Genomic DNA, 14639 nt, shown 5'->3' on the forward strand with positions numbered 1-14639 from the left:
CCTCTTACTTGAGGAGGCCTTTTCACAATCAAAATGGAAGGAGGCCATGCAAGCAGAGCTTATTCTATCGAGAGGAATGACACATGGGAGTTGCATCTGGAGCCAGAAAAGCGGAAGATCATTGGTGTCAAGTGGGTCTACAAGACAAAGTACAAATCGATTTGTATACACAATGACTGTTGGCCAAGAGTTCAGACAGTAAGATGAGGACCTCCTATGACAGAAAAGGAAGTGTCCTTTTTCGGCGGGGAAAGGCGGTCAATCTCAAGTCCCACTCCCATTATCTCACATAATACAGAGCCCATGTGCTCTGTTTTAGATTTTGTAACCCCCAATTGTATCAGATTCACCACTTGTTGAATAACATCAGTATGTTTAATTTTTCTATGCATAATTATAAACTGCAATAAAGCATTGAATCAGCCAATATGACAAGTAGAGGCCGCTCAGAGAACGCACCTGTCAATATTCATGGGCTTTGCTCTATAAACTTCAAACAGAAACTTCTTTGCAGATTCCAAATCTGTACCTGGGTTTTTTTTCCCCTGCCAGTAAACTCCTCACATAAACACCCACACTATGTAACACCTTGAGGTAACAAAAGAAAAAAACACTCACCCATCCAAATGAAAAAGGAAGATTGTTTCCTGTACCAAGTGGAACTGTAGCTACAGGAGGAGGATGAGAAAGCTTCAAGTCTCCGATCACACTCAAGAGCCACCCAGCAGTACCATCTCCTCCAGCAACCTGAGAGAGAGAGTATGAATCATTTCTACCTACTTACATTGGCCCGAACATATGCAAATTCACCTTCGCAAGCTTACAATGATCCTCAAGCTGCTGAGAATGCTCTCAGCAATTTTGTCACCGCTTCCTTTGAGCTTCTCTAACCTATTGTAGAAAACTCGAAGTACCTTGTCTGGTTTCTCCTTGGTCAAGTCAAATATCTTAAAGGAAAAACACAAGAATCACAAGTAGCACCAAAAAAAAAATCAATACCAGTCTTTCAATTGCATCAAAAGGAATAATCAATCTTTCGTGTAAACAAAAATAAGCATAAGCTAAGTTTTTCTTCTCATTGTAGATGTGTATGAAATACATTCCTTGAAAATGACATATCTCAATCTTTAAGGTTGTAAACTTGTGAAGGGACAACCATGTTCATTATCAATTTACTTCACATTGCTTCAATCATTGTAACACTAAGATACTTGGGTGGCAAAACAGGAGTCAAGAGCTTGAATTTGCTTAATCCCTGAACTCCAACCCTCTTGAATGAGTTGACTAGTGACTAGGGTTGATAGATAAGTGCAATCATCAAATGCACACTAGCTTTGTGTGTCATGTGGACACACTATCCCAACTTCTGAGCCAAGGTAAGTCTAGTAAAGCCTAGGGGACTCTAGTTTGACAATTGTTCTGAGGGATTCGACGTTGCAAGTGCGTAGCTCGATCAATGTTTTGATGTTCAAAGGCGTGGTACCTGCTGTGGAGATAGAAGAACTCGATATGATTTGAGAAGCTCTGAGCCAAGTTGTCCACCACTTTTTGAGTTAACGAATGCCAAGAGAGGACAAAGAGGGGCCCTGATATCAGATGCTTTGGTAGCATCAAGAGGGCAATCCCCAAAAACGTAATCGGGTATTCGCATTTCTAGGATAAACTCTGGGTCCTGGTAATACCTCATTATGTAAAATCTGAAATAGCATGAAAGCAATGCTTCATCATCATTAAAGTGAGTTGAATTCGTGCCTGCCTCTCTCTCTCTCTCTCTTACACACACACACACACACACACACACACACACCAACTTGACATTACCTCACCTTTGATAGTTTCCTTCTGACAACAGCAAAGCCGAACAGGATGGAGGAAAGAGGAAGCTGTTGTGAGGGCTTGAACGACGATCGCGCAAATAAACCGATCAGCTAGATTCTAGCAGAGTTTTCAGTTGATTGAACTTTGAAAGATTCACGCGGAAACGTCCCTCTCGTTCAAAGACGACAACAATTTTTGAAGCCGCCCAGAGTTCGAACGGGACCTACCGGGAAGTCGACCAGGGCCTTTTTGGCTTTCTAAAACAAGGTCGAGGGCACTACCTCTATTAATATTTGGACTTGCTGGTTAGAAATGTTATTTAACTCTATGTGAGAGAAATCATATGGACGTAATTTGTGCTTGGCGGTAGCAAATAATATAAGTTGTGGTCAGGAAAAATACTAAACTTTGACCATTGAAAGACTTGAATTAGAGAATATTGGTAGTTGTGTATTTTAAGCAAGAATATGTAACAATTTTTATGCTTCTATCCCAAGAAACAAATAGTATTGAACCATATAAATTATAGTAAAGAAAAACAATAAATTGTGACGATAGAAATTAACCCAATTGGAGGGCATTAGTGCCAGTGTATTTCAATCAGGAATATACAATTTGTTTAATGCTTCTATCATAAGCTTATCTATAGGAATATACAATTTTCTTTATGTGTCTATCCTAATTTTATCTATAGAGGAACTATAGAGTGGCTATAGGTTTGTTAAAAGAATCATTAAAGTACTTTTTGCAAAAGCTTTAGGTTGGGAAATAAAAAAGGAATGAATGTTTATGAAGCTGAAATTGATTACACAAAGGAGATTGAGTTTATCTAAGATTTAAATGAATATCATAAGATGATTCTTCAAATGACAGGCACTTAAAACTTTCATGTCAATGTCAAGTTTTCTTGTTGTTTTGTTCCAGTTTTGCATACTAAGGTATCCAAAAATTGTAGGTATTATTATAAGTTGTTAGCAAATCATCCTCATTCAGACGATGAAGTTGTTTCTGTGGCCACTTCCACATGTATGCTTTGAGAATTTTTATTTGTATGCTCGGGGGCAATGTACATTTCAAGCTTTGCATAGCTTTATTTGAATTTGTCTATGTGAACTTGCATAGTTGAGAAGAATCCATCTGCAAGGTTTTTGAAACAAGAAGAACATGATAGTGAATATTGAAGAGTTAGAACATTTGAAAGTAAAGCAAAGGGATAAAATATAGAAAAATATTTTAATGTCTATTCATTAGAGTTGAGGTATTAAATAGGACACTTAATAATTTTGCATGGAGATAGAACCAGTAAGACAAATAAGGATAGCACCTTAATAATGGTCGTACGTATTGTACTAATGAACAAAGTGATATGTGTACTTTCTTTGTTTTTTGTTTATGGAAAGGTTGCTTACCCCAGCATATTTAGGGGATTGAAATAACACTTGATATTTTATTGCAGCTTGTTTTAAACTAGTTTATTTTTCATGCTAGCTCATTCATAAGTATCTTCTTTAAATAGTAATGATGTGCTTGCTCCAAGAAGTTTGTTGTAGAGTAGTCCATAAGAATATTATTGTTGCTTGCCTTAATTCACATTATATTTGGAAGACTTGTTTAAAGTCTTTTGAAGGCTTCACATGTTTACACGATCAAATAAATGTGTATTACTATTATATTGTTTTAGAAAAGGTTAAATAAAATATATTACTAGTTGTGACATGATTAGTTAAGAAAGTAAGGTATATAGTAGAAGCTTTTGCTTTGGATACTCAAAGAACAAACTTTGTTTGAATTGGGCAAGATCCTACTTTCTTCTTTTTTATAATTATGGGTTGCAATGTGCATTGTTGTAAGTTTGTGATTTAGGTATTTATTAGGGTCTCACTTGATCAAGCAGTGTCCTAAGTTGAAGGCCAAAGAGGCTAAGAAGAAAGAGGGTGGTTCCACTGCAAATGCTGGTTCCACTACGAATGCAGCCATTGTTGAGTCTTCTGTGAAAGGAGATTGTGATGCTGATATTGATGTAAAATGGGCTTTTAGTGCAGAGTGTACCTATAATCCTGTTGTCCATGATGCATGCATGTCAGTTGCTGCAGATTCACATGTTGGTATTTTGACAGTGATGCTACAAAGCACATTACCTCACATCGTGAATTGTTCACCTCTCTCGAGTCTGTCCCTCATGGGAATTCTGTCACTTGTGCCAACAATGCCTCTTATCCGGTTCAGGGAGTTGGAAAGATTGTGCTGACTGCTGCAAATGGCAGTTCTTTCACACTTGTTGATCCACTTTATGTACCTGGGATCAAGAAGAATCTTTTGTCAGTATCTGCACTTGCTAGACTTGGACTTGTAGTCAAATTTGTGGATAACAGATGTACAGTTTATGATCTCAGTTTTGGTGATGAAATTTTTGCATCTGGCCTTTTGTGTCGTGGGCTTTATAAGCTCACTTTGTATGACAAGTGTGGACAAAATTTTGCAAATGCAGTTGCAGATTCAAGGGTTGTTTCAGATGCAAAATTGTGGCATGCACGTTTTGAGCATCTGAATTTTGCCAGTTTGCTGCGTTTGCAGAAATTTGATATGGTTGCTTCTTTGTCGTCTCTTGAAGCACCTATCAAACATGTTTGTAAAGGCTGTATTTTGGGTAAGATGCAGCGTTCAAAGTTTCCAAAGGATGGTTCAGTTAGGGCCACATGCAGGTTGCAGCTTGTGCATATTGATGTTTGTGGGCCCATGCAAACTCCGTCCTTGGGCAATTACCTGTACTTCATGACTTTCATTGATGATTACTCTAGGCATGCATGGGTATTTCCGCTTAAAGCGAAGTCCGAAGTTTTTTATGTGCTTCAAACAATTTTTGTCTATGGCCGAAAATGTCTCAAAATGTACTATGGGCACCCTCCGTTCCGATCGAGGGGGGGAGTTTATGTCTCATGAATTTAATGCATTTCTAGCTAGTCGTGGGATAAAACACCAACGTACAGTGCCTTATACACCTCATCGAAATGGTGTTGCTGAGAGGAAAAACAGGTCACTTACGGAAATGGCACATGTATGGTCAAAAGTTAAGCTTTGTCGCATTCTTTTTGGCTTGAGGCCATCATGTGTGCCACTTATGTACTAAACAGGTGTCCTACAAAAGCTTTGTAGTCTATTACTCCATATGAGCATGGCATGATAGAAAGCCTTCTATTGAGCACATGCATGTTTTTGGCTATTTGGCATATGCTTTGGTGCCACAAACACAGCGCAGAAAATTGGATGATAAGGCTATCAAATGTATTTTTGTTGGTTATAGTGCTGAAAGTAAAGGCTACATGTTGTATCATCCGCAAACAAAGTGTATTCTGGTTTCATAGTATGTAGTGTTTGTGGAAGATTCTGTTCAGCCCTTGTTGTCATGTACTAGAGATAGTAATGTAAGCTCACAAGATATTTATGACACTTTGTTGCCTCTTTTTAGTGGTGGAAGTCCGAATGTAAATTCCAATGAGGCAAATGTACAGCCTATGGGGGTTTCCAAAAATGTTACAGATCATCCTATTACTGATGCAGATGTACATGTACTTGATGAGGAAAGGGCTGAAAATGAGCAAGCTAGAGGTATGCCAAAATGACTGGTGCATACATTGCATGACAGTAAATTGGATGCACCTTTGTCTAGTTGTACTCGTTCAGGCTCTGGCCATGCATCTTATGCATCAGATTGTTATGATTTGGCTGTGTCTAGTGTACATGATGTTGAGGAACCCCTATCTTTTGATGAAGCACAGAATTCAAAAAATTGGATGGCTACCATGCAATCAAAATATGATGCACTTATAGAAAATGACACATGGACTTTATGTGAATTGTCTCCTGGCAAAAAGGCCATTGGTACAAAGTGGGTTTACAAGTTGAAACACAAGCCGGATGGTGAGATCGATCGCCATAAGGCTCGACTTGTTGCAAAGGGTTATGCACAGCAAAAAGGCATAGATTATGAAGAGACTTTTTCTCCCACTTGTCGTATGACTACTGTGCGTTTTCTATGTGCATTGGCAGCTCATTTTGGTTGGGATGTGACATTGTTACTGCTTTCTTGAATGGTGACATATTTGAGGAAGTTTATGTAACGCAGCCTCACGATTTTGTCATAAAAGGACAAGAGGACAAAGTGTGCAGATGTAAGAAGGCTTTGTATGGGTTGAAGCAATCTCCTTGTGCTTGGTATTAGAAAGCTGACACTCATTTGGTCAAACGAGGCTTTTGTAATAGTCCAACAGAAAGCACATTGTATGTAAAGCATGAGGGTGATATACTTCTCATTGTGGTTCTTTATGTAGATGATTTGCTGATCACTGGACCAAATGAGAGACATATTGCTGAATTTAAGGCTGATTTGAATGCTACTTTCAAGATGAAAGATTTGGGGATGCTGCATCATTACTTGGGTATACAGTTTAAGCAGTGTGATGGTGGTATTGCCTTGTGTCAAAAAAGCTACATAGAGACATTGCTATGTAAGTTTGGACTTGAAGATTGCAAAACTATTGCCACTCCCATGGAAACAGGTTTGAAGTCGAGTCTACGTGATGCTGGCGATCCTGCTGATGTCACTCTTTACCAAACTGCTATTGGCTGCCTCATTTATGTACGCAAGACAAGGTTGGATATTCAGTTTGCAGTCTCACAGGTCAACAGATTTATGCATAGCCCAGGGTCTAAGCATTGGTAGGCTGTCAAGAGGATTTTCCGCTACCTTAGTGGCACTTTACATCTTGGCTTGTTTTATCCCAAGGGGGGGATCATTTCCACCAGACTTACATGTTTTTTTCGGACCCAGATTGGGCTGGTTGTTTTGACACGCGAGTGTCCACAAGTGGTTTTTGTTTCATGCTTGGTAGTTCATGTATATCATGGTTGAGCAAGAAGCAACCTACTGTGGCCGCTTCGAGTTGTGAGGCTGAGTACAGGACAGTCTTCACAGCTACAATTGAGTGTGTATGGCTGAGACGCCTTATGGCTGATTTGGGTGTTGGACGGGACACTGCCAACACTATCTATAATGACAGTCAAAGCGCATTGGCAGTTGCAAGGAACCCAGTTTTTCTTGCTCGCACAAAGCACATTGAGGTGCATTACCACTATGTCAGGGAGAGGCTTTCAACAGGAGAGATCAGCTTGGCTTATGTGCCAACACAGGACAACCTTGCAAATTTTTTCACAAAGGCATTGTCTCGTGAGAAGCTTGAAGCTTTCCACAAATCTTTGGGCTTACTCCCCTTTGTGGACTAATCATGTCCTCAGGGCATGGAACTTCCCTTTACTCATGTGCCAGCTCTCGTTCACCGCATCACTCCAGGGGGGTTTGTTACCATATACATGTGGTAGTGATGTGTGTGAACACACTAGGACCACCAGGGCATTTTTTCCCTCTTTAGGAGGTTTTGTCCCCCGTGCAATGTATATACGCCCATCACTCTAGGGATATCTATCTTTCCATTGCACACTAGGTAATACACTCTCTATTGTGTGCCTTGAGCTTCCTTCGTCTTCTCCAAGCTGTGTGTGTTTCTCTTCAACCCTAATTCCAACAACATCATCATGATCTAACCAATATACAAGGTAGTTATTTGTTTCGCGTATTCTTTGTGTTTTTTTAGTCCATATGTGATCAAGTAAACTCATGTACGTGATCGTTGGTAGTTTATTTGAGATTTGCAATTTATTTTTGTTCATAAGTTCTTGTAAGTTTATTCACTGGTGAGATGTTTTAAGATCTTGCTTTCTTTTTTTTTATAATGTGTTGCAGTACATATTGTTGTAAGTTTGTAATTATGGTATGTATTAGGATCTCTTGTTCTCACACGGACGTTGTATTACTGTAAGTTTATTCGTTGGTGAGATGGTTTAAGATCCTGCTTTCTTTTTTGTGATAATGTGTTGCAGTACATATTGTTGTAAGTTTGTCAGTTTGGTATGTATTAGGATCTCTTGTTCTCACAGGGATGTTGTATGTGATCAAGTAAACTCATATGCATGGTTGTTCATAGTTTGATTATGATTTGCAACAAAACAATTTTTTTTGAGACATCTACAAGTGAATTAGAACAAGGAGAAAAACATGTACTAGTGGATGTTGATTTAAAACTGTACAAAAGTGAAGAATGAAGTAGTTACTAATTTTTAATGTAAAAAACAAATTATATTTATATATATAAATGTAATGCATTTGTTCTTTTGACTATAGTGAGTATGAGTGAATCTTACTATTTTTTAAAGTGTGTCACTGAATATAATATTTGTGTGCTAGAGTTTTTTTTTTTTTTTACCAGGTATGCACAATAATTATGTATAAATAATATTCAAAAAAGTCATGTCTTATGCATATTTTTGTAAAGAAGTATATATTCTAAAATATAATAACTTGGTTTTTATTAAATTTTTATATTAAGTTTATATTAGTCAAAAATAAAACTCATAACATAGTAAAAAATATACGGATATATAGTATGACAAATTTCTCATAATATTAAAGAAAATATGCTATGATTTATATTTTAAATGAATTACTTTGAGTTATTGTTTATTGCCCCTTTAAAACTGTGAATATTCACTCCTTTATAATGTTCACATTGCATGGGTTTCTTACACACTCAACTGAACTTTCCTTTTTTTTGAGGAATTCTTACGAAGGTTTCTTGCATAATCCCTTTCCAATGATGACATCCATATAGATGCCCAAAATAGTCAATTGAGAGAAAATATTCCATTTCTTCAAGCACAAAGTGATTCCATCTCAAACTGGATTTCAAAATATCAAGCTTCAGTGATAGGGACGGAATTTGGAAAAAAAATCATCCCTTAGCTTGTTTATTAATCATTACGCACCCAAGAACGACTATATCCATCCAAATAGAAACTTCAATGCAAGGTAAGTTATTCATAATAATAATCAACAAGTCACACATGCTACATTGTGACAATAACCATTTGGTTGTCAACTAACTAGCTTCAACTCAGCATTCTCAATTCCCAAAATTCCATGAAGACATTAAAATTCAAAACATGGCATACACTTGTCCTTACACTTGACGCTTTGTACCTTTCTAGAAAGTACATCACAATCTTCATGGAGCAGATAAGGCTTCCCATAGCATTGCCAACACGTACCTAGCCACACAAATTCAAAACCCATAAGACTTAAGAACCTGACATGGCTTACACCTTCCCTCACATAGACTTTCATAACCTGCCAAGGCCTACACTTGGCCTCATACATTGGATGTTGAGACATTGCTACCCAAGTAAATCCTAATCTTCATGAAGCACAAAGTACATAGCTATAAGATTGAGAAGATTAATGTCAAAAAGTGTAGACTTCACCATTGTTATTGAGCAATAGGGCATGCGTTTAAAAAGTGATGGAAAAGATCCCTTCAATGATGCATAATCACCCCATCTATTTTCAATACCTGCTCAGAACTCTCTATTAGGCATGTTCAAACAGTTGTTCATGGAAACTATCACAATAAATAAAGTGTTGATGTTGGATGCTTACTCCACTCACATAAAATACAAAAGAGAAAAACAGTAGGGCAGCTTGTTACAAGGCACACCACAAATACATTATGCACACTACAACAAAAATTCAATACACTGACGATTCAAAGGTATGAAATGAGTTATCTTGTTTGAACGAGGGGGGTCATCAACAATCATTGCTAAAGTATTTTCAAAAATAAAGCAAGCAAGCCTTGATTCCTGCATTACTCTCACTTTGTGTCATTAACCATTGACATCCCAACCAAGAACGTCCTCCTCATCATCTTGTGAGACAAGCCTTTTTCTTATCTCCTCTCTAGTAGGAACATTAGGCACCTGCTAGCTTGCCTTACTGTTTGATGACATTTTTCCATCGTTACTGTTGGATTCTTCCACATCTTCATGAACCTCCCAACCTAGATCCTCCTCCTCCTTGGCTAATGCCTTGAGCTGTTATTGATTGGAGGATCACTAACTTGGATTGGAGGTACTACTCCCATTGCATCACTTTTTCCTACGAATGTTTTTGGGTGAATTGCTTAAACCTCCTCCCCCACTTCATAAAAGTTAGGAACATTAAAAAAATAATTTGCTTTGATCATTGTAAGTTTCTCTCTTTCAGCGCAGATGATGAGAGAGAGAGAGAGAGAGATTACACATCCTCACTATCAACAACCTCCACATATTTTCTTTAGTGCAATTACTCTCCCTACTCTCCCTGTCACCCGGAACATTGCCACATAGAAAAAGACCTTAAGTATGCAAACACACTTCGAAGTTTACAAGCTCAAAATCTACCCAATGGGACCAACAAAAATAGCAATGTAGTGCATGTAATCCACCTCAAACAAAACACGCTTGCACTACAAATCTCAATTGGCCAAAGACCCTATGGCCATGCTAGAAAAATTACTCCCCATAGACCCTGCATTAACGATAGTGCCAACAAAGTCTTTGGCATTGTAGGGCAAAAGTGACATTGATGGAGCAAAAGACAGCGTGTGCACACTCACATGCCCTCACACCCTAACACAACACGAGAAATTCACTTAATCCCATCACCTCACACACAACCACTCAAGAGATCAATGAAAATCCTCCCCACAAGCTCAATTCAAGCTCCAATCATCTCGAACTACAAGCCCTTGCCTGCTTGCAGACACTATGAGGTGAGGCGAGCTGATTGATGCTTGAAATCCCACGATGGTGACCAAAAGACACAAGAAAAATTATCAAAAACTCAAAAACTCAAAAACTCCAACACAAAAGGCCTCTCTTAAACCATTGCAAAATCTTTACCAAACTCCACTCTATTGGGCTCTTTGGTGTAGCTTTAACCCTAATGGCACCTCACATAGTCTTGCAGAAAGCCACACCTTCTTCCTTCAATTCCTTGCGCACACACATCCACGAAAACCTTAGAACTTATATAGACTCTCCTACGTGCAAAATTGAAGAGAATAAACTCTCATTCACTCCTCCACACACTCAAAAACAGGACGCGAATGAACAAGGATTACATAGAACCACCTATAGAAACCCTGCTTCCTCCTTCACACAGAGAGGGGAAAGTGTTGATTATGAACTCCACACACTCTCCCTCAACTTGAACACTCACGCAACAGGGAGTGATGTGGCAATTTTTAGCCATTTCACACTAATTTTGACCTTTTTAGGGCCAGTTTTTGCTAGTTGTGACCCTCGACATGCATTTTTTGTGGGAAAAATACCAAATAGAGTCTAGAATCCACGAAACTTAAGGAGAGGTATCACAACACCAAGGGCACAATCCTACCAAGTTTTGTCACCATTTGGGAAGGCACATAAATCACGATCCATCACAAAAAATGTGTAGAAAACTGAAATAGAAGTACTCAAAAAGGTCCTCCTTAAGCATAGAAACACTTATCCATGGTCAAAACATCAAAAAACAACCATTTTAACCTCCAAATCAATGTATTTAGCTCACAAGCAAAGTGTCACAAACCACATCAGAATTGAAGATGATTACACTTAGATTGTAGAGCAAGAGACAAGAAACACAATGTGCTATTTGGAAATGAATTCTGATTACCAGTCCAGGAGAAAAGAAGATTGTAGAGCAAGAGACAAGGAACACAATGTGCTATTTGAAAATGAATTCTGATTACCAGTCGAGGAGAAAAGAGGATTACAATTTGTAGTAGTAAGAGGCTCTAGTGCACATTTTCAAATCTTCCAAGCTAATGATATCTCTTTAGTCCAAACTAAGGGTTTTGACTTAAAAGTCAAGGAAGCTTTCCACGGCCATCTGACCACTTACAAGGGTGTAGACTCAGAGAGGTTGAGAGGGTATTGTCAGATTACATCATAATTACAAATCATCATAGGCTGAATTACATGGCTTTCTTCAAAAAGTGAAGTAGTGTTTACAGGGTTTGGTGTGCATACGCATGTATCCACTGTATCCACCACACATATGATGGAGGATATTCCAACAAGTTTCATGCCAGCCCTTGGTGAGGACTGTCTAGACACCCTTGAGCTACCACATACTATATCTTTATAATTGTTTAATAGTGGACACTTTTATGTTGATAAGCATTGAAGGATGTACACGAGTAATAGAGCTAGATTTGGAGAGTACACACCCTATGATACAGTTAGTTCTATCCCACTAAGTTCCTCACGAGGTATCTATATGATAATTTTTGATGGGGCTACATATGCGTTGTTATGTGGACAACTCTATTTTTGTTCTCTGTGTAGTGTAGTTGAGTCCACAATAGACCCTATGACCACACCACCTACACAACCAACACGACTTAGATCAACTTTAAGATTCAAATAATCCATACCATCTAATACAACTAGAGTTATCATGTGTAGAGATAGCCACATCATATGTTTTGATTGCCACTATGACTAGTACACATGCTAGAGAGGCTGTACAGACCACACCTAAGACCACAAGAACACCAGACATTGAGCTTACTAGATCACATGCATCGGATACAATGATGCATCATAAATCACCACCTACAACACCATGCAGGTACCATTTGATGATAGAGTTTCCATGATGAGCAGAGAGCACCATACTGAGCTTGTGCTGCATTTCTTAGGCTTCAGAGGAGTCATGCCTTGGTTTGTTGACCTTGATGGACATTCCTACACCAAAGGCACCTTCTCAAATGACATTGACCCTTCAATATGACATGTAGTCAGAGTTCAGAGACACCACCTTGGTTTAATTGAGTTCTTTATTAATGAGCTCACAGGCACGTACATGTCCCTGCCTATCAACCTATATGATGTTCTGGACAGAGCACATCCTGATGATTGTTTAGACACCCAGGTACATTGTAGGATAGTGTAGTTACATATATTAGAGCATACATTGACCTATGTTAATGAGTGTGGATGTAGAAATTGACCAAAGCAAACACAAGACATTTTGAGCCAGCCACATGAATTATGGTATATCTTGTTGGAGATCCTCACAATAGGATTTATAGGGACACATATAACACCCAATATTCCTTGATAATTGGATTTCCATATTCGCCATGGCATGGCTAGGATCCTATAATGATGACCACACATAGTCCACAGACACTTGCTTTTATGGTTAATTTAATTGTTATTCCCACTCCCCTATGTATCAGTAACAGAAACAGGTGAAGAAAACAGGAAAAACGCAGTCGCGTTTGTTGCATTGCAACCTCAGGTAAGAGCTCTACGCATTGACGTAAACACATCATAGTATTTCATAGATTTTTGCGTCGCCAACCCGTGGCCTAATTTCATCGTAACTAGGAATTTACACTTTCAAAAAAAAACTAAGCATAGGAGGGGTATTGGGACATCATTGCTAAGCATTCAGATGCATTCTGGACCGAAAACAACTAGGTCAAAAATCCACTACTGTTAATAATCACGATTTTGGAATTGACCTAAAGTGGGGGTTGAGACCATAAGCATGTGTGCTTAGGTTTTATAAACATGTCCTAGAAGTTTCGTTACGTTTGGATGTCATTTGATGCTGTAACGGATGTGATTTGTTTGCCGATGAGCGATTGGCTTTTGGTGATTTCAGTCACTTGAGTGTAGCTTGAGTTAGATGCGAGTTGTTAATTGTTTTCTAAGAGATTGCAACCTCTTGTAGCCTCTATGCACTAGTCAGTTAGCTTCATCCCATGGATTGACAATTTAATCACGGTTCTCGCCAATACTGCAATAAGATAGGATGGTGAGGTTAGACACGTGCCCTACATTTGGCGCCATTGTCGGGGATCGATAACCTAAGCTAGTGAGTTTAGGATGTGTAGAACAGAGTAATTTCACTACTAATTTTGTTGGTTTTTGAGTGTGTGTAACTCAATTTTTGGTGTGATTTGATGATGTTTGTGCAAGAAATTGATGCTAATGTTGAGTTATGAATACCCCAAACCCCCAATTCCATCCCCAATTTCCCTAATTTCATACTAACCCTTGCTAATTTCACTTCATTTCCATGCTAATTGTACTAATTTCATGCTAATTTCTACTAATTTTGACTAACCTTGCTAACCTAACCACTAACATTTGAAGTGTAAAGTATGTTAAATCCCCTTTTAAGAGGTGGAATCATCACTCTAATCAAGTTAATTGTGCTAATGTATGCCTAATTTGATGATTTGAGTGTTTGATTTTTTGACCTACAATAGTCAATTTTGGAGCCAATTTGATGGTGCACACACGTGTGTGCAATGATGCGTCTTCGCAAGGAGCAAAAGAATAGCTTGGAGTGTAATTATGATGTAAGTGCACTCATGTGTTATCTTGATTGATTAATGAGGTTCAATGTTGCTAATTATTTGCTAAAATTAGGTGTGTAACACAAATTGACCTACACTTTGCACCTAATTTGATACACTTGGAATGAAATTGATGGTCAAATTGTGACTAATGAACTTTGTGTGTATCCAAATAATGCTTAATTCTCATCAAGATTTCATGTGTGTGCATAAATCATTGTGTGTGTAATGCACCAAAGAGGGGAAAAACTTTCATAAAATTCAAGTGCGTGTGCACCTAATCTTGAGTGTGTGCATGCATAGAAAGTGATGGAATTGATGGTACATGAGTATGCAATCATGTAATTGATATGTATGCTAGGCTAATTCAATCATTGGATAAGTCTAATTGACAAAAATTTGGGCGAAAATTGAGTGTGTGTGCCCATCCAAGGCCACTTGATTTTCAATGATTGATGGTCAATTGGAGCACCAAAATGCTTTTTGATTGTGAAATGTTCATAAAAAAAGTGT

General features: G+C 38.3%; 1 protein-coding gene across 1 annotated transcript in view; it reads right to left on the minus strand.

The window, feature by feature from the left end:
• LOC147451518 (diacylglycerol kinase 1-like) overlaps nucleotides 1-2032 on the minus strand; it is a 41939-nt gene extending 39907 nt beyond the window's left edge. The window contains exons 1-5 of the mRNA XM_086520408.1: nucleotides 1827-2032; nucleotides 1484-1697; nucleotides 825-947; nucleotides 619-747; nucleotides 460-545 (exon numbers count right to left, since the gene is read on the minus strand). Of these exons, the coding sequence (XP_086376534.1) occupies nucleotides 460-545; nucleotides 619-747; nucleotides 825-947; nucleotides 1484-1687 (542 nt within the window). The 5' untranslated portion in view covers nucleotides 1688-1697; nucleotides 1827-2032. The remainder of the gene's footprint in view (nucleotides 1-459; nucleotides 546-618; nucleotides 748-824; nucleotides 948-1483; nucleotides 1698-1826) is intronic.
• Nucleotides 2033-14639: the final 12607 nt, after the last annotated feature.

This window comes from Adiantum capillus-veneris, chromosome 9 (assembly GCF_014529385.1).
Source record: "Adiantum capillus-veneris isolate H3 chromosome 9, ASM1452938v2, whole genome shotgun sequence".
NCBI classification, from domain to species: Eukaryota; Viridiplantae; Streptophyta; class Polypodiopsida; order Polypodiales; family Pteridaceae; genus Adiantum; species Adiantum capillus-veneris.